Source organism: Colias croceus, chromosome 16 (genome assembly GCF_905220415.1).
Source record: "Colias croceus chromosome 16, ilColCroc2.1".
Classification (NCBI taxonomy): Eukaryota; Metazoa; Arthropoda; class Insecta; order Lepidoptera; family Pieridae; genus Colias; species Colias croceus.
The window spans coordinates 1,120,495-1,143,263 of NC_059552.1; the positions used below are offsets into that span (position 1 = coordinate 1,120,495).

Here is a 22,769-nt window from a genome sequence, read left to right on the forward strand (position 1 = left end):
TTCGCGTGCGGCAGCGAAACAACGAGAAAAAGAGAGGATCGGCTGTTAATTATATTAGTTAAATCAATATTACTTTTTAAATTTGTCATTTTGAAAAGGACGACATATTTTCTTTCACTCAACCTTAAATATTCAACATCTTTAACAGCCGGCAACCCTTATTTGCGGCCGGATTTAATTAGGCAACCGTATATGATAATAAATAGAAAAAAATTAGCTTTATTTTGATATATGATTCATAAATGTACGTTATGAACGTAAAAATGAATCGAAATCATACCTGTTTGCACCAGGCTGCCAAGATGTTGCGGCCAGGTGAAAAGCGGCAACCGTGATTTTTTTGAATCTTTATATCATTTGCCGTGATGTAGACTACATTTTATTCAAAAAAACAAGTGAACGAATTTTTTTCCCAAAAATCGATTAGAAAAATTTTAATTAAACATGCTTGCGGCCAAATTTTGACTGGCAACCTAGTCGATATATATTCTCCTAATTATAAATATACATAAAAAGAATGCGTCGGTGTACTAATAGGCGTAAATATTTATAATTTTTAACAGCCGGCAACCCTTATTTGCGGTCGGATTTAATTAGGCAACCATATATGATAATAAATAGAAAAAAATTAGCTTTAATTTGATATATGATTCATAAATGTACGTTAAGAACGTAAAAATGAATCGAAATCATACCTGTTTGCACCAGGCTGCCAAGATGTTGCGGCCAGGTGAAAAGCGGCAACCGTGATTTTTTTGAATCTTTATATCATTTGCCGTGATGTAGACTACATTTTATTCAAAAAAACAAGTGAACGAATTTTTTTCCCAAAAATCGATTAGAAAAATTTTAATTAAACATGCTTGCGGCCAAATTTTGACTGGCAACCTAGTCGATATATATTCTCCTAATTATAAATATACATAAAAATTCGGTTTTCAGCAAAAAACCGATGAACGCACTAATCCTGCAGCCGGATCTTAGACTATAAGAAATAGATAATAGCATCGCTCATAAGAAAATTCTGCTTACTATACGTAGGTAGTGTTTTACCTACGTATGTAGTAAACATAGGTTTTACGGGTCCAGTAACTTTATATCTGTGTGATTATCATATTAGAATAATTTCTCCTAGATAATTATAATGATTATCATAAGCTGTAATTTGACAAAACAACTAACAAGCTAGGTAAATTACAAAAAACCCCTATTTGCATATTTATAACATGACCAGAGACATAAATTAACAAATTTTTTGAAACAATTACAAAGATTTTCCATTCTAAATAGACGTGTCGTGGCCATATCGTAGATTTAAAGAATAGAAGAAATCTACGATATGGCTACGACAGACGCACATCAAATCAGAAAGTAGGTAATGTAAGTATGCAGTCTTTCTGTTTTGAGTTCAGTGAATTACGATAATGTAGAAAAAATACCTAGATTTTTTTATCTTTCAACCTTAGCTTTCAACAATAGATACAAAATTAAATTTTTAAATAAATTTAGTTGGGAAAAAAATGTTGCTATTAAGTATTTTTAATTTTATGTATTTTTCACAATGCGCCATCTAAGTATCTATACATAAGTAATATAATAAATCTGTAGAAGGGTTAATTCTGTACATTGAAAATATTGAAAAAATAAATAGCAGGGGGTGTCACTGGATCGATACCAAACCCAAACATGTGTTTAAAAAAATTTTTGTCTGTCTGTATGTGAAGGCATCACGTGAAAACTAACGGTTCGATTTCGATGAAACTTGGTATAATTATACCTTATTATCCTGGGCATAAAATAGGATACTTTTTATCCCGGAAAAATACGTAGAAAAAAATCTAAATTTTTCTTAATATTTCCGCGCGGACGGAGTCGCGGGAGGAAGCTAGTAATAAAATATATTATTTTCTTTTAAACTTAGTTACTAATAAGTTCAAAAAGTTGTTTTTATGTATATCAGCGTGTTTGTATATAAAATCTTGTTTATACATAAATGTATTATGTTACATAAATGTATACCTACTGTATACAGTATACATTTATGTAACCTTGCGTGTTTTTAGATAAAAACACGTCTATATAATATTATTAGCTCCATTTAAATATTATACTTATCTCAAATGTTAAATACCTTGTTATCCCATTAATAAATGGCGTTATAAAAATGTATTGTGTATCAGCATGATGTAAACTTAAGTGCCTAAGTACCTACTTATATTTCAGAACCATAAAATGCGTCATGAATTTAATGGAATACATAACTAAATACATAACAAAATGATAATATGATAAGTAACATGTGTTACACATTGTGTACAATGTACCTACGTACCTCTACATCTTTACAATTTCTCGAATAAGGCATAGGAAGGACATAGGTAAAGACTTGGTAAGTTGGTATTAGAGAACATACTTAACATGCATGAATAGGTACATAAAAAATAAGTTTTCGCATGTTTACGTTAGCACGTTCGATTATTGCTTGGTTACAACAAATAAGATATTAATTTATAATTAACGTTATCTAAAGTCGAAATTGTTTTCGTTACCAAGGGCAGTCATTGACGTGGTAGGTCGTGCCCGTGGGCGGGTCTCCTTGGACGTGTGATGACCAAGTGATGACGTACAATAATTCACTTGTTTTGCACTTATTTTACGACCAAGCGTCAAATGTGACGAAAAATAGTTAGGTATACATACTCATGAACCTATTTTAAATTTAAGTGGCGCGCCGACGTTGGCCATTCAAATGTTTAAAAGTATCGTCCCATTAGGTAGGTACGTAAGTACCTATTTTGTTGTGAAATACAATTATTATGTTCCGATAATAATTTATCAAATTAGTCATGAGCAATGATTAATGATTATTGAGCACGAAAGAAAAAAATGCTTATTCATAAAGTTCGCAAAGAAATTTAAATGGAAAAAAACGGAACCCAATATTTTTCGCACTTTTTACAGGACTCGTGGAACAAGGAATAATGAAGAAGACTTAGGAAGAAGAAATAATAGCCCTCGAACAATCGAGTCTTTATAATATCTAGTGGCTGCTTCAGGGACGTGGAACTTTTTAGTCGAAATCTTGTCAACCGAAATTGAAACTGCAAGGCGAATTTATGCGATAACGTTTTTAAAATTGAATACATATTCAAATTTCAAACGCATATATATCTAAATGGGTGTGGTTAGCTCGTTAGTTAGTAGCTAGGTACCGTCATATTGGCCAACATTGCCCGCTTTTTATGAATAATTTCAATTTCCGCAAAAAAATTCTATGGCAACGTTAGTATTTTCTGTTAGCATATGTTTTTCTTAGATCGTGTGCATATAATGCTGTAGAAAATTTCATTATTCTTCAACATTTTATTCATTTTTTGTCTGTTTTTGAGGGCGGGTAAAGTTATCTGAACTTGTTGCCAACATTGCCCAAGTCGATTTTTGACGTAGGTAAATATGACCTCTAGCCAGATTATATTAAAGTCCAATTCAAAAATGTTGGAAAGATGTCGTTTACTTTAAAAATCAAAGCAGTATCATGAAAGGTTCCCGACTTTAGTGGCTGGGCAAAGTAACCCAGGTATTTTTTATATTTTCATACAAATCGCATTTCGCTTTTCCAAAAGCCTAGGGTTGGTACATCTCAGTAAGATGAGCATGACTTCCGATTTCTTTTACTGCAAATATTTCGTAGTAGGATTATGTTGTAGGCAATAAAAAGATAAAAAAAGCAAAACAGAATTCATTTCATTTCAGTGACTATTTAATAAAAATAAACATATTTTTACATTTCAGTTGTGCTTAAAATTCAGCAATTTAACTTTATTTACCATGGTTCTTTCCGGGAGACCAAATTAAGCTTATTTTTCCGAAATTAACCGAATAGAAGTAATATTATTAACTATCAAATTATGTGGTAATATGAAATGTGCCAACCCTAAGCATTTTTTGATGGTGGGCAATGTTGTCAAATATAGATCGCTACATTATTGGTAATTTTGCCCACCATTGTAACTTTTGTTTAACCTCCTGGGGCCTGCGGTCATATATATATTACATAAACAATAAAAAAATATTTCAACGCCATCTTTTGCGTATATGCGGGAATAATACCTCAAATCGATGTAGTGGTATGTCATCCGCTATACTAAACGGTTTTTGGTTTTATAAGTGACAGTGATTTGAAGTATTCTCATTTCAAAGTCGAAGGTGGCTGTGCGACGGCAAATACGTGGTCAGTAATCTTACATTTTTAGTGGAACCATTAGTATATTGCAGTATATCTTTGTATATCTAATTATAATAGATATTATTTCTGCAACTGCAATAGTTATTTTGTAAGATAAATCTAAAACTTGTGAAAAATATGAATGTTTTCTTTTATGTCATACTGGCAAGACATTTGGTCTCAATTCTTGCCAAATTGGTATTGGTTACAAGGGCCCCATGTATTACCTATATGACATTATTTAGTTTATGTTACAGATTTTATTATAATTTTCAAGGATTATAAGATACTGAGGTCTACCAACACCTGGATGAGTCAAATATTGACCTATATGATGGACCTATGGAGTTTCTTGCCGGTTCTTCTCCATAGATACTGCTTTCCGAATCGGTGGTAAATGTTAATACTGTTATGACGATTCAAAAGTGCTTTTAGAAGAAGTCTAATTGAATAAATAAATGTTTGAGATGAAGATAATCCCCCAAATGATACCGATGAAGCCGCCCAAACACCAGAAAATGAGTCTTCTTCCATTCGTCCAATGAGTATGAGTCACGTCAGTACAGAATCATCACTATGTATGTCATCTTCAGTTGTTGGCAGACCATTTCGGGGACGCACATGACGTGGACCAAGCATTAGAGGAGGCTGACCAAGAGGATGGATTAGAAATAAGACCTAGGGGTGGACGTGACAATATAAATACCCCGCCGCGCCGGTGCAAAATACTTGAACTGGTTATTTCTCACCCCTAAAAATACCTATCTTTGAACCAAGTTACAAAAAATAGATACAGAACAATAGATAGAATAATAAATATTAGGTTTCAAGTTTAAAAATATATAATAACTAAAAAAACATGTAGTTTTTCTTCATTTTCATAAACTTATTACACTTGGAACTGGGACCCCCTGTAATATATAAATGACATAAAGAAAATCCAAGTTTTCCACGAAAGATTTTTTTTTCCATTTTTTTGAATATCTATAATTGCATTAGAACAGATGCAGCTAATTTTTATTAAAAAAGAAAGAAAAAAAAATCCTGGGTCTCAGGAGGTTAAAACATCCTTCACTTTCAGTGGTAATAATAGCATTAAAACACTCTTCAAACATTATTTTATAACATGTTATGAGTAAAAATAACCTGTGTTTTAGCCATCATGCACAAACTATCACATGAATTTCACCATTTTTTGCCCGCAAAATCACACATGATATTCGACGAGTTACAACAAGTTGCTGATTTAAGTTAGCGACACACACAATAGGCAGTGTTGTCATACATAATATAACCTATTTTACACCAAATACAATAAATGTTGCCAAAGTATAAAGGTATTTTTGCAATTTAAAATTTTTCTTATGAATTGATTTTTGGGCAAAGATACCCCTGTGGGCAATGTTGGCCAATATGACGGTATGGTCCGTAGGAAATAGTTTTATTTTGATATACCTACCTAAGAAGGTCCGCTGCTAAGGCTAGAAGTTATAGTACTACTAGTAGGTACACAATATGGGTAATGGGATTGCGATCGTTTAAAATTGCCATCAAAGCTCAATAACAGAAGCATTGGGCAGCTGAGTTACCTATCTTGTTAATTAAAATTGGTAGTTATAAACAACTAGAAAAAATAATGATTAGTTAAATAAGTCACACCAGGTTTCTTGGAAAAATTCAAAAAATTAGAGAAATTTAAGTAATACTTAGTTGCAGTAAGTAACTATTTAAAAATAAGAAATAAATATATTTTAAAACATGAGAATATAATAATAAATACACTCTAATAATCTAATAGCACTATTATTTCGTGTGTGTAATACCTAGTAACTCAATTGATCAGTACCTAGTACCTACCTATATGAAAATTTATATATATCAATGATCTAATAGCAAACAAATTTGAAGGCGTAAGTACTGACCATTAAGTACCTACTGATGAATTGCATTTTTTTATATCAATAGATTCAAAATGACGCATTTGCCTATAAGATAAAATTATTTTCTGAGAACGGTGCCTATATCCATTTTTAGGGTTCCGTAACCAAAACCCATACCTACATACGTTCGAACTTGGCTGCTATTTTTATGTATTGGAATTTTTAATAAACCTACCTAGAATATCATATCGGACTCCAGTCATAAAATATATATGTACGTATTTTATATTCATGTGCGACTGTGCACAATAATTAAAAACAATTATTATCTTCTGATGACAATTTTTTTCTCGATTTATGTAAACAAGTGTAAACACATTTGTAAACAATAAACATTATAGATCCTCACAAGGTCAAGCGCTTTGTTCCAATCATAGACCCGTTACCATGACAACGACTGCATTGGCTAACAGCTGCCCCATTGAGCAAAAAATGCACAGATGTGATTCTGAATGACTGAATAGAATTCTACAATTTTACTTTTAGCGCGTTGGCTACTTATAAATTAATATGTATGTGCTTATAGCGTAACATTAGTTTTGTTATAAGCGTTAATTAAAACTTAAAAGGACCAAGAAACAATGTAAAAACGTAAAAGATACCTACCTACATAATATTGAGTAGGTAATTGAAAAAAAAGGTAGGTACCTATATCAGCACCCTATTTTAAATATCATAATTCAAGCATAATATCTATATGCAACAACATTAGGTTTCTTTTACAATGTAAATATAAAAATTACCTTTACCTTATATAGGTATTGTATATTATGTAACCACTAACCACATTGTACCTAAATATTAGTAAATAGTAAGTATATACATATATAATAGGGTATTTTTGAGTTGAAAACCTAGTCACGCGGACGCTTATCCAAAGTTATATTTAACATCAATTGCTATGCTAATCCCGTGCGTCAATTTGAAGTAAGTATGCGATAACATGTTTTTTTTTTAGTTTTTCACTAGTTTAGTCTCGCGGCTTCGCTCGCGCGCACATACCTATGTAGCAATATGTAGTACTAATTGTGCATTCGGCATTCCTTTTAATAGAATAATGCACGAAATAATGTTGAATTTGCGATACGATTTTAACTACATTTTTAAAGCTGATAACAGAGGTTTGAAGATGACGGATGGACAATCAAACGGTTTATAATATGTGTGTTTCTACTTTATATGCTGAGTGTGAATTAAATATCCCGGATTGAGATATGAAAATTTGAGTGCGTTGGTGAGTATTTATACTGTACCTATATCATTTAATTAAAACAAGGCAATTTATGGTCAAAAAATTAGTACGTACCCAGTACGTACCTATGTAATTAGGTACATAATATTATTGATGAATTTATTGCCACTAGGTTAGTAAGTGCAATAACAAGCAGGTAAAATTAAGTTAACGGTCAATGACGAATAGTATTCTACTTATAAGCGCTGGTCGCTGGAAAATACTTTTTTTTGTTTTAGCGCAGCTTACTAAATAACACGTAAGTTTTAGTAAGAAGAATGGTTTTAAAACTGGCAGTATTCCAAATCCGCGTCTCACATTATTTAATCGATTTTAAAATTTTCCATGTTTTGAATATTTTTAAATATCACGGAATCAATTTAAGTCACTAATAATTAATTTATTGACGAATTATTGAAATAGCGATATAACGGGTATAACTAGCGAGTGAGGGGCCCGGCAGTTGGTCACGTGGTATGACGAAAAGCCGCGCCTTCGGCCACAGTCCATTCATTATTTATCATTACACACACTATCCCACGCACTACAACTACACGTTTATTTTTATTTAGGCTGTTAGTACACCACGCGGTTATATGCGGTTTTTTATTAGTAAACTTTGGTTGATTACATTATACATACTCTTCATAGACGGTATTTTAGATGAAGGAAAAAACACGGAATTAAATCATTAAATGAATAACTTAGTTAAGAATTTCTAACACTTAAATTTCATTGCACGAACACGACAATAAAAGAAGTACGGAATCAACAATGAAGTAGATAATGATTAACGGGTTTACAAAAAATCTGAAACGGTATATTTCCGATTACTCTATATAATATGACCGTTAAATTGAAAAATCTAAATAACTGCTTGCAAAGTTTTCAGACCGTCCTTTATTCAAATTGGAATGTTCCTACTTAAATAATTATAATATGTTCGCGTTTTCTATTGCAATTGATAAAGATCGTAGACATTATCTTGAAGAAAAGAAAAAAAAACTTGAAAAGTAATCTGAGAATATTCTTAATTCAAATCTGTGGGAGACGATGAAAAAAGTGAACGTTCCAATTCGAAAATGTTACGTAACTGGAACAAATGTTGTTGTTTTTTGCTGAAAAGCGTTTGAAAGCATCCAATATAAATACCCTTAATAGTTAATACAACATTATCAATAAAATCCACACGACACACTGCCACAGTAGTGCACTGACAGTTGTGAACCGCGCACGCGTACAAAATGGCACAGGATAACCTCACCGCTGTTCTTTACAAAACGAAGGATTTACGACTGGTAAACTATAATAATTGTAATTTGTATCTAAAGTATTTAAGAAATAAAACAATACAAGATAATTTCGACCTGTATTGAGAAGTTAAAACACAAATAATAACGTATAATTTATTATCCTTGTTTACGCAAACGTTTTATTAAATTTTTGATATTTTTAACTGATTACCATTAATTATGTTACCACAAATTAAAATTAATCAATGATTAGAAATAGGTACATCCGTGTCGTAAAAACGTCTAGAATATTATTTTTTTACCTGCAACATTCAAAATAGCAACGTTTGCAATTATAATTATTATGCAAAAATAGATTGTGCTCACCTAGCTAGTGAATATGTCTATCTAAAAAAAATGTAATTTAACCTACTGTGAGTCTATATAATATGTTGATGTTTTTATACTACCTATGGTTTTTTTATGTAGGTTTCTAATCTAGATTTCAAACGATTAATCGCGGTAAAATTAGATTTTGTAATATAATCGTGATTTTTCATTCTGGTAACAAATTAATTTTTATGTCCCATTTTCCCTAGTTTAAACCGTAAAGTTAGATTTATTAATAATTATGACTTAGATCCAAAAAATATTTTAGTTTTTAATAAAACTAGTAGATAAGTACCTAATTAAGTAATTTAGACTATTTTACTGGATATTTTTTAAATCCTATATGTTCCATAAGGTTTTAAACAAAAAAACTTACTGATTTACCTAGGTCTAATGAACGTGTTTTACCCTTCCAGGAACAAACTCCAATACCAGAAATCAAAGACGATGGTAAGTTGTTTATTAAAAAAACATTAATAACTAATAATTTTATCATATTCCACTTTTATAATAAACTGACACAAAGTTGTAGTTACCGAAATAAAAAAGGCAATGAAACAATTATCTATTATTATTTTTTAATAATGGTCATCTCATATTTTTACCTATTGCTTCTAAGCTACCTAGGTACCTACTACCTACTACCTATATTTAAAAAATATGGTAAAAAATTAGGGGATCGGTAGATACCTAGTAACAGTATTTACTAATCTGTTTATATAAGTTGAATTATGTTTTTAAATTTTGAAGTTTCACGTAATTTATCGAGTCACTGACCACAGATACCTTGACCCTTTAACCTCGAATATATTTTAAATGTTTGTCAATTATTTATTTAACTTATCTTTAAGTCTGATAACATTTCTATGTGCGTCACATATATCTAGTAGTATCAACCATAATTTGATTAAACTCCAATTTAAGAAACACCAGAGATAAGTTTTTACCCTAAAATATTAACGCATAATTAAAAATGATGTAAATTTTCAAAAAATATTCCAGTAATAAGTAAAACCAAACATGTTCCCGAATACCATATTTATGATGTTTGGATTAATCTATAATAATATTATAAAGCTGAAGAGTTTGTTTGTTTGTTTGTTTGAACGCGCTAATCTCGGGAACTACTGGTCCGATTTGAAAAATTCTTTCGGTGTTAGATAGCCCATTTATCGAGGAAGGATATATATATATCATCACGCTACGACCAACAGGGGTGGAGCCACGGGGGTGAAACCTCGCGGAGCAGCCAGTAATTTATAATAGTTATATCCATTCAATTTCATGGTGATTTATAAAAAATATTCGCTGACTGGTTATAATAAGAACCTTTGTAAGAGGTATAAATATTTAACCAATAACACATTACACGGAAACTATATTAAATAAAATAAGGTACATATAATTATAATATCTAAACTGATAGAATAGTTTTGTATTTTATTTTAATTTCAATCGCTAAACCATTATCACTTCCTACTTTAATATTTAAACAGGTGATTGTCAAACAAGTCGTAATCGACCAAATAACTAGCTTTGATATTGTATCAAACAAACATCAATGTTTTGATTCAAACAGGTAGACGAATAGACAAACAACCAATTGCTATGAGTTTACAGTGTCTAGATGGTGATTTACGAATTGTAGAGCAATAGATATTCCAAGAGGAATTGATGATGCTACGTAACACGTTTTAAATATATTCATCCGAAAATCCGCCTTCAAATTGGCAGGCGCCGCTTTTCACATAGAACAAGTATTATCAAAATCAGTTCACCCAGTCGAAAGTTCTGAGGTAACAAACTCAAAAAAAAATACAGTCGAATTGACAACATCCTTTTTTGAAGTCCTTTGAGAATAGTCCAAAAGGGTCTTGTCTGTTTCTTATCGAGCAATCTCCTCTTTCCTTCTTTGATCTAAGTAGAATAAACACTTATCTTCTAATATATAAAAATCAATGCCACTTTTCGTTGTAATTCCATAACTCGAGAACGGCTGAACCGATTTCGATAATTCTTTTTTTATTATATTCCTTGAAGTACGAGGATGGTTCTTATGTAGAGAAAACGTTAATATGTACCACGGGCGAAGCCGGGGCGGACCGCTAGTAATATATAAAAATCAATGCCACTTTTCGTTGTAATTCCATAACTCGAGAACGGCTGAACCGATTTCGATAATTCTTTTTTTATTATATTCCTTGAAGTACGAGGATGGTTCTTATGTAGAGAAAACGTTAATATGTACCACGGGCGAAGCCGGGGCGGACCGCTAGTCTATTATCAATAATCCAACCAATATGCAACCCAACGTGTTTAAACAACTAAATTTTCAGCCAATATATTACATTCCAGAGGTCCTCTTGCGCATGGACTGCGTGGGGATCTGCGGGTCCGACGTGCACTATTGGCAGAGCGGCTCTTGCGGTCACTTCGTGCTCAGATCGCCCATGGTTATGGGACATGAGGCTTCTGGCGTTATTGCTAAGGTAAGAGAGAAGGAAATATTGGTGAAGTGTGGGTTATTTTACTAGAGGGAATGGACAAATGGAATGGATGAAAATGCAAAAAATATCTGAAGGAACATGAAGGAATAATGAAAACTGAACTGAGGAAAAATAAATATCGGAATGAAAAATGCTCTTATGTGTACCTATTAGTAAAACATAATGTTTAAGATGAAGTTTACTGAGATATTTTGATTGGTAGAAACCAAGTAGAAACGATCTTTGCCAATCTCTGTACGTAAGTACCTACCTATACTCCGTGATGCCTTGTGCAAAAATATTTACACTTTTAATTGCTTACATTCAGTTGTAAATTACTTCATGTATTATTATTGTGTTAAAACATTACAAACCATGGTATAAGGCAAAAAGGTTACATTTTCGTTCCATTTATTTGAATAACAATGTAACTTGAATACATCTTGGTTAACGTGATCGTTTAGTCCTTAGGTATTATATCTATAGCTAGCTATTCTATCTATATATATATATATATATGTATTAGACGTAGCCTAGAACAGAAATAGATACACGAGTGGAAGTTCATAAGTCATCATAGATTACAGCACAAACGAGTTTTAAATGAGAGCAATTGTTTGCAATAAAACAGTTCAGAATGTCTGGGGAATGTCAATCTTCAGGATATACTACTTTGTTACTACTAGTCTATACATATAATAAATCTGTAGAAGGGTCGATTCTGTACATTGAAAATATTGAAAAAATAACTAGCAGGGGGTGTTACTCGATCGATACCAAACCCAAATATGTGATTAAAAAAATTTTTGTCTGTCTGTCTGTCTGTCTGTCTGTCTGTATGTGAAGACATCACGTGAAAACTACCGGTTCGATTTCGATGAAACTTGGTATAATTATACCTTATTATCCTGGGCGTAAAATAGGATACTTTTTATCCTGGAAAAATACGTAGAAAAAAAATTAATCTCAATTTTTCAGTTATCCATAGACGTTGTTCTGTAGTAGGTACCGCGAACACACGTTGCGTATTATTATAGACCTAGCCGTATTTGGGTCCAATAGATATATTTTATAAGATGTCATTGTCCGAGTTACTCAAAATGGAGAAATAAACCATCCACGCAAAGACCGACATCCGCGCGGACGGAGTCGCGGGCGGAAGCTAGTCTACAATAATATCTTGATTAAATTTGAATGCCAGTCCATATACCTATTGTATCTAATGAACTTGATAGATAGTTGACACATTGAAATTTAGATTTGGTGTCTGGATAATCTTCTAAACTGAAGTAAATCCATTAATTGCCCACTCCTGAGTCGGAATTGTCTAAATCAGTAGCAGACCATATAACTTGCTGAAAAGTGAAACTTATTACGCAACTTTATCTATGAAATACATTCAATGATTGCTGTTTCTAGTCTACGATTCCATTAGGAAATAATAATGTGCTATTAACTGCATGCTTGTCAACTTCCAAAAATATAGTAAAGTGACTGGAATGCGCCAAGGCGACATTATAATGTTGTTTTAATGTTTACAACCGCGTTAGAAAGTTACATAACAACATACGTTCATGACATTCAAAACCAGTATCGGGAGGTGTGTCTACGAGGAAAACATTCGAGCTATTTTTACATAATCTGTTTTGCTCAGCCATTACACGGTATTGAAATATCTTCGCTGTAAAATTGTCTATTTTGCTATTTTACGTTTTACGCCAAGATCACGGCCACTTCTTACGCGAATGCTTTTTTGGTTTGTTTGATATATTTTTACGTGGATTATTTTTGCTACTATTTCGACTACTTTCGTTAGGCACGCGTTATTTGTATTTACTTGTCTGAGAGAATGTGCTTTCTTCTGTAGAAAAGAAAAATAAGCGTGAGGCCAAAAAAAGGTTTCAAAAATAAAAAGGTAATTAGAAATAGCTCAAAATTGTGCTCATATTTCCAATAATAATATCCACAGAAGATATAAAAGAGGTTAGAAAGGCATTGTAGGCGGGGCAGACGCGCCAAGGATATGAGCACTGCTCACGTATCATCATCATGCGTATGATTCGTTCCATTTTAAATCGCGTGATCGCGCGGCGCTATGATTGGCTAGATTTGAAATTGCAAATAAACCCACAGGCGACACCGGTTCTTATAGGAACGGCGAATTATTGCCATTCTAACCTCTTTTATATGTTCTGTGATAATATCCATTTATGTAGTTATCCATGCACATTTAAATATAAATCCTAACGGCCTCTGGCGTCTCTAGTATATATTTTATATTTTTTATAGATAGCGCATCAAGTTTAAGTACATTTTTATAAATAAATTACATTTTAGCTTTTCATGATCTTGCAAATTTGTAGGTAGGTATAAGGTAGTAGGTGCATATAAAATAGGTAACAATAATAATAATAACGCTATTTACTGTATGAGTTTCATAACATAAACAAGATCATTAAAATATTAAGTTTATTACAAGGAGATTAGATACGCAGGGGATATATTATGTAAAGGAAACTTTACTAATGCCTTTGATAATATAATATCATAATATGCGACAAATGATAAACTATTGTTGATTACTACTTAAGGGATTAAAATGATTCATTTAATATTGTTATTGTAAATCTTAATAGATACATGGTATAAGGTAATCTTAAATGCATGAAAAACAATTGCTGCCTTTTTCGTCGGTTTAGCCACGTCCACACAGACCGAAATGCTTCGCGCAGCTGCTCGCTGTGTGTGGACCACCATTGATCGATGAAATCTAGACTTAGAAATAATATCCAAATCAAATTTAAATGTTTATTTGGGCATCATGCAAAAAATAATTCTGAAAGATGAAGGATCAAAAGAGCAATCTTGCAATATAGTAGACTGTATGAAGAGTTTGCATTTGTTTTTAATTAGAGTTTACCGAAACGATTAATGATTATCCACGAGCTGGATTCGATTAAACAAATTGACACTATTTACGCTGACTTTAGCAAAGCTTTCGACAGGGTTCCACATCACATTTTGCTGCAAACTTTAGGTGGATATGGAGTCTCACCGATGTTTTTGAAGTGGATAAATTCCTATCTAAGTAAGCGATCGTTAACGGGTTTGATGCTTCGCCACACAATGTTACCTCGGGAGTTCCTCAAGGTTCACACTTAGGTCCTGTTCTTTTTAACTTCGTCGTTAATGACATTCCAGAAATATTAGAAAATTCTCGTTGTTTCATGTATGCTAATGACCTAAAATTCTGTAGAATTATTAATTGCTTTGAGGACGCATTTGAAACTACAACAAGACCTTGATAAGCTAGTCTTATGGTGCTGTAGCAATGGTATGGAATTGAACACTGAACAATTTTTTCATCCGCTTTGCTTTTCTTAAATTTGTTTATTTTATATTTTTTTGCTTTGTGTACCACATAGTGACTTGACTCAAAAATCATGTTGTGTTATCCTGTAATTGTTTATCACAATTGTCATTTTTTTTTTTGTTATATTATGTACCCTAGCTATAAGTATTGTTGTGACTAATGTTGGATGACCTAAATAAATAAAATAAAGTACTTAATTAGATTATGAGTTCAGTATATAAGTGCTTATATTCCAATTAGTCATGTACGACGAAAAATTTTAGAAACCGACTAAATAATAATGACTTAATTTACGCGAAAAACATCTTCCATTATATTATTCGTGGCTTCCAACACATCTCTGAAACAACTTAATTAATCAGTGTCGAATACAATAGAGAAACGTCGCGGTCATTAACCGGCATTACCAAATTATTGTTACATTTAATTTAACTAATTGCCTATCGTCACGTACACAGAACTATATTTCGATATAGTTCTGTGGTCACGTAAGCTTGTTTACGAGCGATATTTCAGAACCAGTTAGTCAGTTATCTCCTTGGTAGCAACTAGCGCTATATCGAAAATTGGGTATTAACTTAATAATATGACTGAATGATAAGACTGAGCCATACAATTTAATGATTACTATTGATGTACTAATAAATTACGCAAAACTGGATTAAACTGGTTGCACTTTTGTATTTTTCCTCTGCTACATGGGACAAACATAAATAAGATGATTTAAAAGTTATGTACATTTAAGTCACATAATTTTGCGGTACAAATATTCTGTTCATTATCAGTATCATAGCCGCAAGTTCAAGACTATATAACATATGCATCTATGATGCCTATGTTACAAAAGGTCAGCATAATATTGGAAGTACAGAAAATGGGTCAGAGATTTTAACCCTGAAAGTGATAGCACATTTCTAGGTAGACGTAAGATAAGCTTCATTTCTCAATTAAAATTTACAAAATAAATCATTAATAATCTTAGTAGGTATACATACTATAGCTATTCAATATCATTATAATGTAGCCTTGAAATCGATTGTTTCGCAAATTAGTTCCAAGTGGTTATATTTGCATTCAAAACACGCTTTGAATGTGGTTTATTATATCAAAAGACAAATTTATTCCAACTTTTAATAATATTAATTCTGCACTGGCAAGTAATTTAAATAGATGTAAAGTATTGTAATATTTCCAGAAGGCCAAATATAAATTTATCTGATTGATAAATATAACATCTATAAACTTCAAATTACTAAAGAAATACTTACAAAAACGTTGTAGAAAATAACGACATGTTACTATCATTCTACCGATAGATATATATACGTTCCTAATCGGATGTTCATTTAACACGTTCACTGCGGCACAGAAATATCTGTACTTTCCATTACTGCGTTACGGGTCGTTTTAAACCTTGTCCTATACCAGAGATTGTGGCGGCACGAGGCATATTAAACCCCACCGCCCGTAGGAGACCAAAATCGTTTTTTTGGCGCCAAATAAGACAAAGTGTGCGGCTTTTGTCGTGATTATTATTAACAATGAGTTCATTAACCTAAATCTACCGTCGCCCGTGGTTAGATTAGTTAGTTTAGATTCTAGGGGTAAAATAAAATGTGGGGTCTGATGTACCCCATACCGCACTGAACAATAGCAGTTTTTCATATAATTTAGTGATGGGAAAAGAAGTATCGATTTTATTTAATTGTATTTATTTATCAAACTTATGGATGTTTTTCATTAAAACAGGCCAAACAATAATATTGTTTGCAACCAGTGCATTCTGTGAGAATTTTCTTTACCTTTTTCGGCCTCACGACTAATTGTTAAGAAGGTGCGGAGTTTTTAGTAACATCCTACACATCTACTCTTCTTTGATCCCTTTAAGAGATGATGAGCCTTGTTTGTTGGCTTGTTGACTTGGGCAAGAGTTAAATTTTGATAAGCCATACACCGATTGCCGGGTGTTTTGGATTTGCCGCTAGTTGATTCAATGAACAAACACACTAATAGTAATCATGATTATCAACCTATTTGAAGAAAGTTACTCAACATGTCACATTCACGTTTCTAACGATATTTATTATAACGAGTAGTTAGGATGTTTGAAAATTACCTGTATTCACATTCAAGTCCTTCTTTGTAAAAGCTTCAATAAGTTGTTCCACAAATAGTCTCGAATGCGTTGCACAACACTAACCGCGTGAAGCTAGCTTAGGGTGCGGTACGAGGTGCGCGGTGGTACGAGGTGTTCGCAACCTCGTTCCGCACTGTGTTAGAATTTTTATTTGTTCAGTGCGGCACGAGGTCTAAGAAACCCGGTATTAAGGACGGTATACCATTGAACTAGGAATCAATAGCACATCTCAGATATATAGATATCACTTTCCTACACTGAACCAGATGGAAGTTATGCCTCCCGCACGACAGAGAAGTTTAAGTTTTTTCCTACCGCTATAACGACGAGACACGGACAGGGTGTTTAAAGCCCTGTTTCGCAGCTAACGTGTTAAATACAGTCCTATATCCATCGTTTCTTCTGCAGCTAGGTAAGAAAGTAAAGCACCTCCAAGTGGGCGACCGTGTCGCCATCGAGCCAGGTGTTCCGTGCCGATACTGCGAGTTCTGCAAGACTGGCCGCTACCACCTCTGCCCGGATATCGAGTTCTGTGCTACCCCACCCTTCCACGGAAACCTGACCAGATACTACAAACATGCAGCTGATTTCTGTTATAAGTAAGTTAAAGTCTTTACCGTCTAAGATATTCCGACACGACATTTGTGGTGATTGTTGTATACAACCCTACCTTTCTTGATAACCTGACCAGATACTACGTCTTTTGCTTTCATTGAAATCGAGAATTTGTGGAGTATCGTTCTGCAAAGTGCTCATATTTGCTCAGATTATCCATCCTTCCAATATTACCAACATTCGGCTGCATGTTCCGTTATACTTAAATCTATACATATAATAAATCTGTAGAAGGGTCAATTCTGTACATTGAAAATATTGAAAAAATAAATAGCAGGGGGTATTACTGGATCGATACCAAGCCCAAATATGTGATTAAAAAACATTTTTGTCTGTCTGTCTGTCTGTCTGTCTGTATGTTCAGGCATCACGTGAAAACTAACGGTTCGATTTCGATGAAACTTGGTATAATTATACCTTATTATCCTGGGCATAAAATAGAATACTTTTTATCCCGGAAAAATACGCAGAAAAAAAAATATCTTAATTTTTGAGTTTTATCCATAGACGTTGTTCTGTAGAACCGCGAACACACGTTGCGTATTATTATAGGCCTAGCCGTATTTGGGTTCAATAGATAGATATTTATAAGATGTCATTGTCAGAGTTAGGTACTCAAAATGGAGAAATAAACCATCCACGCGAAGACCAGCATCCGCGCGGACGGAGTCGCGGGCGGAAGCTAGTCGTAGATAAAATGATAAAATAAAGTAATTTCATTCATTGGCATTCAAGAATTTGTTAAATTCCGTTTACAGATAATAACGTATATATGATTATTGATTATGAGTCAATTGCATTGCGCAATTATTGTCTAAATATCTTTATCAGCAATTAATCGATTTTATTATGCAATATTTTAGTGTAGTGAATAATGATCCTGGTATGTGATATAATATATGTATTGTCTGAATAGTGTCAGAAATGAAAACTTTGACCTGTTGAATTCAGGGTAACAAATGAGACCTCGAAACTTCAAATGCGGTCCGGACCATAACTGTAAAAATTCCCAAAAATAAGTGATAACTGCGTTAAAAACAACCGACTTCAAACTTGCACTTGCAACATTTACAAATACAGACAAAAATGCTCATAAAATAAAAACTACTGGGCCTATCCGAATAAAATTTTTATGGGACCAATTCGACACCATCCCGCATCGAACAAAAAAGAATCACGTAAATCGGTTCAGAAACTTCGGTGTACATACATAAAAAAAAACATACCGGCCGAATTGATAACCTCCTCCTTTTTTTGAAGTCGGTTAAAAAAATTACACTCCTAACTCAATTATCATTCGACCACTCTGATTACTACTCGATCAGGACATATTACAATACTACCAGACCGTATAAATCCACACTACCAGACCATACAACTTCCAGACTGCCAGACCACGTATCCATGGAAGAAGGTGCTCTACTAGAGCCGCTCTCAGTGGGCATCCACGCGTGTCGTCGCGGTGGAGTGACCGCTGGGGACGTAGTGCTGGTGCTGGGAGCCGGTCCCATTGGTCTGGTCACTATGCTCGCTGCTAAGGCAATGGGCGCTAGCAAGATTCTTATTACTGGTAAGTTTTGTATACTTCTAAGTTGTGGTGGGATCGTGACGATGGGGTGGAAAGAAAAGTTAGAACAGTTGAAGTGGAAAGTGTTTTTTCTGTTATGTGATAACCTCATTATAAATCTAATATTGGTTAGAGAGAGAGTTGTTTTTCCTTTACGATAGAGAATTCTCAGATAATGGTGTAGGCCGTGTAGGTAACACGAACAGAAGCAGAAGCAAAGTTTAGTCGTCGAAAACTTAAGATAAATAAAAAAAGAGCGTGTGTGCCGAGCACACGTGTCAGAAGTGATACTTCTTTGGCAATATTCATAGATACCAAAATCTTCTCACTCTATGTGACGTGACGGTATTGCCATGAAATTTTTTACTCCAAAAGTTTTAATACCTACCCTACCTATATTTTTAACATACAATTGAAATAATAGAACCCAATCGACCTACACTTCCAACCGCAATTATTATGACATCTGGTCAAAAATAACAAATTAACTTACCTTCAACACTTACCCCCTACAGACATCCTAGCATCCCGTCTAGAAACAGCAAAGCAACTAGGGGCCGACCACACCCTGCTCGTCTCTCGGGACTCCAATGAAGCAGAGCTGGTGAAGAAGGTCCACGAGCTGCTGGGGGAACATCCCAATATCTCTATAGATGCTAGTGGAGCCCAGTCCACTGTGCGATTGGCTTTGTTGGTAAGGGTAACTTATATATAGCTAACGTTGCTAGTTTGTATCTCTTTTTGTTCAAATTTTAACATTTATTTAAGTTAAGTTTTCTTCTAAAAGCACTTTTGAATCGTCATAGCACAGTATTACCATTTCCACCTTTTCTGTAGGGATCGCTTTCCGAACTAGCGGTAAATTAATATTTTGGTTGTATTTCGACGATTCAAAAGTGTCAGTGCTTATAAACTACATCTAGTTCCTTAAATATTTGAGTTTGAATTCAAATAGTACCTAAAATCTAGGTTACCAAATACTAACCCAAGCTTTTTAGCTTTCTGATTCCGCAACTTCATAAAAGAAACTTTTATAAAACAATAAAAGTGTCCGCAAATTCAGCAACTTTTATTAAGTTTTATAGCATTGAATAAATTATTTGTAAGTGAAATTTTTTAAAGAATAGAAAAATATTGATCACTGGGCGGGATCACGGGTGGCCGAGCGGCTAGGCGTTGCCTCGGAATGGCAAAAATATGCAGGTTCAAATGCCGCCTCGTGATTTTCTATTCTTCAAAATTTCTCAATTATAAAGCATTTGATTGCTACAAACTAAATATAAACAAGTACAATACCTAAAATTAAATGTTTTCCCAGGCAACAAAATCAGGTGGTGTAGCAGTTCTAGTGGGCATGGGGAGCAGTGAGCTCACATTGCCACTGGCTGGGGCAGTCGCAAGGGAAGTGGATATTCGGGGCATCTTCCGATATGTCAATGAGTGAGTTCTTATGCTATTAGCGCGAAACATTAATACTGTATGGACTTTTATACAAATCCATACTAATATTATAAATGCGAAAGTAACTCTGTCTGTCCGTTACTCAATCACGCCTAAACTACTGAACTAATTTTCTTGAAATTTGGTATTCAGATATTTTGATACCCGAGAAAGGACATAGGCTACTTTTTATCCCGGGAAAATGACGCAATCCCGGAAATCCCACGGGAACGGGAACTATGCGGGTTTTTTTTTTGACTGCGCGGGCGAAGCCGCGGCCTCAAACCTAATAAACAATACTTTTATATAAATATATACTACACTTACCAATCTTTTGTTACTTTTTCATTCAAAAACAGCAGCAGAATTTGAATGTCACTATAAGACAATAGAAATGAACGATCGTTTCGTTTCGGCTAATATATAAATGCGAAAAATTGTGAGTACATAATAAGTTGGATGTAGGATGTTTGTTACTCTTTCACGCAAATTACTACTGAACCGTAAATCCAACTGGAATTATGCGGGCTTTTCTTTGAAAACGCGGACGAAGCTGCGGGCGGAAAGCTAGTAATAATTTTCTGACATTTACTTTGTACTGCAATAAACGAATAGTTAAAAATTTTCTTTATTACATGATACGAACTATAATAATATAACTTTGACCACAGTAAAAATAAAAACAATACCTACCATACCACTGACCTAAAAAAAGAGCGTGTGTGCCGAAGACACGTGTCAGAAGTGAAACTTCTTTCAAGATTGAAAGATACCAAAATCGTCGCCTTAATCCATGACATGACGGTATTGCAATGACCCGACCCTGAAATTTTACTCAACGCGTCTAAGGCTGGTTGCAGAGCTTGACCGACCGTCAGTGCGTACCGTCAGTCCTGACGATACGCATCATCAATTGTATGCAGTATGACTATGACACTACGCGTGCGTATGGTCGGTCTAGCTATGAACGGTTTTATGAATTTCCATACATATGACAAGCGCGACTGACGTACGCACTGATGGTCGGTCAAGCTCTGCAACCGGCCTAAAAGATTTGAAGAAGTCATTTCAAAACTATATGCACACGTATTACTCCAGGTACCCCATAGCACTATCGCTAGTAGCGAGCGGTCAGATCAACGTGAAGCCGCTCGTCACACATCACTACTCGTTGGAGGAAACGTTAGAAGCGTATGAAGTGGCGAAGCAAGGACTCGGCATTAAAGTCATGATTCACGTTCAACCTAGGGACGCTAATAACCCTGTTAAATTCTAAAAAAAAGAAATTAATTATAAAAAAAATTCAGTCATATTTATTTAAAAAAATCATGTTGGCAACTCTTGGTGCAATTTTTCAAGGTTGCCACCTTGAAAAATTTGCTGCGCTGACTTAAAAATAGAATCGATAAAATTGTCTTAATTTTATGAAACGTTTTTTGACTGTTAAAAAATGGTCTATGATCAAATTTTAATGCTATGTACCTACAGTAATTTATTTTTATTTTTTTATATGTTATATGAATTTACAATGGCCATGAAACCCCAAAAAATGTACTACAAATTGCTGAACATGTTCACTTTCTGTTATTTATTTATTTAATTATTGCTGCATCGTTCAACGAATTTATTCCAATTATATTTTTATGTTTTTTTATCATTAGTCGTAACTTAGTGTATACTTTGTAGAATTATATAATATTGTGCCAATAACGTATTTTTGTGGCTCCTGTTATAATGCTCACATTAAAATAATATTATAATTATTTTCAACATTTTTTACTTTATTTTAAATTACTCATTCATACATAATTCAATATCAAACAGATCACTAAATATAATTGTTGAAATTTTTCTGAATATTTATTACCATCCATCCTATTTTTGGTCTTTACTAATTTTAAATTAAACTATGCATTTGAACGAATTTATACAGTACCTAAATCGCATAAGGATAATTATATATTATGAAGGAACAATCATAATATAGAAAAAAAAATGATTGAATGAAATGGTAAAAAGTATTAAAAATCAATATTGTTAAGAAATTGGTAAAAATTTTCCACAGTCTAAAAAGTTCAAAATGTAAATCATTAACAAAATTGTACAATATCTAATTATCTAGTCATGAAATGA

General features: G+C 33.4%; 1 protein-coding gene and 1 long non-coding RNA gene across 2 annotated transcripts; both read left to right on the plus strand.

Annotated features, from left to right (window-relative positions):
- Positions 1–4,024: 4,024 nt before the first annotated feature.
- LOC123698508 lies at positions 4,025–5,085 on the plus strand. Its single transcript, XR_006752415.1, has 2 exons — positions 4,025–4,231; positions 4,483–5,085. It is a non-coding gene; the product is annotated as an uncharacterized LOC123698508 (long non-coding RNA).
- A 3,496-nt stretch (positions 5,086–8,581) lies between these two features.
- Positions 8,582–21,920, plus strand: LOC123698546 (sorbitol dehydrogenase-like). The gene is made up of 8 exons (XM_045645206.1): positions 8,582–8,694; positions 9,435–9,468; positions 11,374–11,507; positions 17,423–17,613; positions 19,015–19,199; positions 19,712–19,890; positions 20,515–20,636; positions 21,735–21,920. The coding sequence occupies exons 1-8, from the start codon at positions 8,641–8,643 to the stop codon at positions 21,910–21,912; spliced, it is 1,077 nt and encodes a 358-aa protein (XP_045501162.1). The 5' UTR covers positions 8,582–8,640; the 3' UTR covers positions 21,913–21,920.
- The last annotated feature ends 849 nt before the right edge of the window (positions 21,921–22,769 follow it).

Bases quoted from the DNA above. Each gene is read 5' to 3' on its own strand.
- LOC123698546 (XM_045645206.1), top strand. From the start codon at position 8,641: ATGGCACAGGATAACCTCACCGCTGTTCTTTACAAAACGAAGGATTTA. The intron at 17,614-19,014 runs GTAAGTTAAAGT...TACAACTTCCAG, and splicing joins GCAGCTGATTTCTGTTATAA to ACTGCCAGACCACGTATCCA. The intron at 19,891-20,514 runs GTAAGGGTAACT...ATGTTTTCCCAG, and splicing joins CTGTGCGATTGGCTTTGTTG to GCAACAAAATCAGGTGGTGT.